The sequence below is a fragment of the Lepidothrix coronata genome, unplaced genomic scaffold (genome assembly GCF_001604755.1).
Source record: "Lepidothrix coronata isolate B3197 unplaced genomic scaffold, Lepidothrix_coronata-1.0 Scaffold47, whole genome shotgun sequence".
NCBI lineage: Eukaryota > Metazoa > Chordata > Aves > Passeriformes > Pipridae > Lepidothrix > Lepidothrix coronata.
Window position 1 is genome coordinate 1,551,426 of NW_016690227.1, and position 2,765 is coordinate 1,554,190.

General features: G+C 59.0%; 1 protein-coding gene across 1 annotated transcript in view; it reads right to left on the reverse strand.

The window, feature by feature from the left end:
* Nucleotides 1-2,189, reverse strand: part of COBL (cordon-bleu WH2 repeat protein) — a 153,894-nt gene extending 151,705 nt beyond the window's left edge. Inside the window, exon 1 of the mRNA XM_017814894.1 lies at nucleotides 1,987-2,189. Within this exon, the coding sequence (XP_017670383.1) occupies nucleotides 1,987-2,030 (44 nt within the window). The 5' untranslated portion in view covers nucleotides 2,031-2,189. The remainder of the gene's footprint in view (nucleotides 1-1,986) is intronic.
* Between the last annotated feature and the right edge of the window lie 576 nt (nucleotides 2,190-2,765).

The following is a 2,765-nucleotide window of genomic DNA, read 5'->3' on the forward strand; positions in this document are numbered from 1 at the left end:
GGGGAACCTCTGACTTGCAAGAAAAGGCAACAAGAAGTATTTCAAGGCTGAAATTCAGAGCTCAGATAAAACAGACAGGCAGTCCCCCCTCGGTGCACATGGCAGTGCTGCCATCAGCTTCCACAGGAGCAGATTAGCACCCACACATTTTGTTATACAATATCACAAGTGCATCTGCACCTTACAATTGGATTCATCTCCTTGAGCCATGTCACAAGCAATCTGAAGTTAATACAGTTACTGTAATTTTTGTTCCTGTATGTGATATCCGAGTCTGTCTGTGGATAAGTTTACACAGATGAAACTGGTTACAAAGGATTCAGGAGTTTTGTTCAGAAACGCCCCCAGACTCCAGTGTTCATCTCTGAGATGCACTAATGACATGTTCCCATTTCAAATTCAAACTCTTTAATGAATCTTTGGATTCTTATGAATCGAGACAAATTTTTAAACAGCACTGCATCTGAGTTACTCTTCAAAGCACACGTGTAAATTGGCACCAGAAATGATCTCTTCATCAGAATTTTAGAAAGCAGCTATACTATTACATTAACTAAATACACAGAGGGGCAGGCACCTTCTATGTACTCCTTTTCCTGGAAGCCTAAAAGGTCATGATCAAAAAGGCTCATTTGCAACTGGAATTAAGCATTTTATTTACAAAAGAGAAGCAAGCTATGTCACGCTCTGCAACTCAAAGAAACGCGGCACACACTGTTTCATTACCACAGCACTAGCAACGGCATCTTCAATCACTGTTCCCTGTACTACTTTCTGTTTTAGGCACTACAAGGTTCCATATCAAACACAAACTGAGGAAACAAAACTACTGTAGTCCACTAGCACATACTTTAAAGCTGTGTCCTACTTCGTTGAAAATAAATTTATGACCTAAAATTAGAACTAAAAATAAAAATGCAGCTGAAGCAATCACAGTCTCTTTCAGTCCATGCAGACAGTGTGAAGTAGAGCAGTAAATTGCTGCAAGGAGACAGAACAGCTCTTAAAACTTGCCCAGCTTCTAGTGTGACAAAAGGGATCACTCAGGACCTCAGCGTGCTGGTGCTCTCGTCGTTTAATTAACGGACTAATAAATTCACTGCTGGCTCACTCTTTATTTGTCTCTTCTCTTGAGAAACCCCAAACCCACCCGTGGTTTACATTAGGACTGACTACTATTTAGCAGTAGTGCTGCGAGAGCGGTACCTGTCACCAAAGCCAGGAGGAACTGGGGGCAGCGTCCACAGGTGCCCCGTGTCCGGCCGGCACTGCGGTCACCCACCAACCTCTGACAAGTTTCGGCGTTTCTAATGCGCGGTTGGCAGCGCTTTTCCTTCCTCTGCCACGGCCGTGCGGTGGGGCCGAGGGACCCACAGCCGGGACGGCTGAATAAACCTTTCAAAGCCTTTTGGCAGCTGCGTCCTGGCGCTCGGGCGAGAATCTCTGCGGCCCCGGGGGCTGCTCCAGACCCTCGGCCGGGCAGGTCCGCCCCAGACCCGCCGCGGCCCCGGCTTCCTCCCAGCTGGTGGTGCTGCTTCCAGCCCTGGCGGCCCGGGTCGGGAGCTTCAGGCGGCGGCTGCCTGCCGTCCCGCGCAACCTCTGCAGGAATAACCCCCGAACCCAATCCGCTCTCCGTTCTCGCACCCGGAGGGGCAGCGCCGGCAGCCTGGCCGGGGCGCCCCTCCCGCAGGGCAAAGGCGAAGCAGGCACTTTCTCCCGCTCCTGACCTTTCTGCACCCCAGCTCACCGCCCGCCGTCCCCTGCTCCCCCTCTCCCCACGGGCTGCGCTCTCAGAGCGGGCCGGGCGCCGACACCTGTGCGCCGGCTCCCTCTCGCCGCCCCGAGAGGGAAGGGAGGCAGGCGGGAGGGAGGGAAGACACCGAGGCCCGCCGGCCAGCACGGCCGCTGTCGCCGTCCGGAGCCGCTCCTCCCATGCAGGCGAGCGGTGGCCGGCCGGGCCAGGGTCCCGGCAGGAGGGAGGCTTACCCGGTGGGAGGCTTGCTGGCCCCAGGGCGCACGAGGGTCTCCATGGCCGGGCCCCCCTCACCACTTCTTAAGGGACGGGCCGGTCCAAGACGCGATCCCGCAGCGGGGCAGCAGCGAAGGTCGGAGGCGGGGGTACCGAGAGGGAGGGAAGAGAGGAGAGCAGAGGAGTGAGAGCCGCCCTCGCCCCCTCCCTCGCCCCCACCTCCCCCGCTCCCCGCCCCGCCGCCGGGCGGCACTGCCCGGGCCGCCGCCGCCCACGGCTGCCCAGCCCGGCCAAGGGCGGGGATGCCCTGCTAGGGCGGCCCCCGCCCGCCTTACCGGGCCGACAGGGAAGCTACGCCGCAGCGCAGGCACTGACAGCTCGGCTGCCCGGCCAGACCACGTCAGGGCACGGCGGGGCTCAGCTGGCCGCTGCCCGGGCAGCCCGGGGGTGCGGGGGCGCTGCGAACCGGTTTCCATGTGACTGGCCGGCACAAACGCAAACACGACCGCCGCCCCCGGAGGCACTGCCGCCCCCGCCGCCCCCGCCGCGGTGTGGGAGAAGAGGGGATGGGGTCACCGGTGGGGGAAAGGAGCGACAAATGCCCCCGTCAGCGCCAGCTCCGAGAACCCTCCTCCGCCTCTTTCGCCGCGAACTTGGCAAACCCGGCGCTTGCCAGGCGGCTGTGCCCGAGGCTGCGCCCCGCGGGGAACGGAGGCTTTTCCTCAGCCTCACGCCCTGCACAGACCCTGGCGCTGCCACCTCCGGCACGTTTCTCGTCATCCCTGTTCTTACAGAT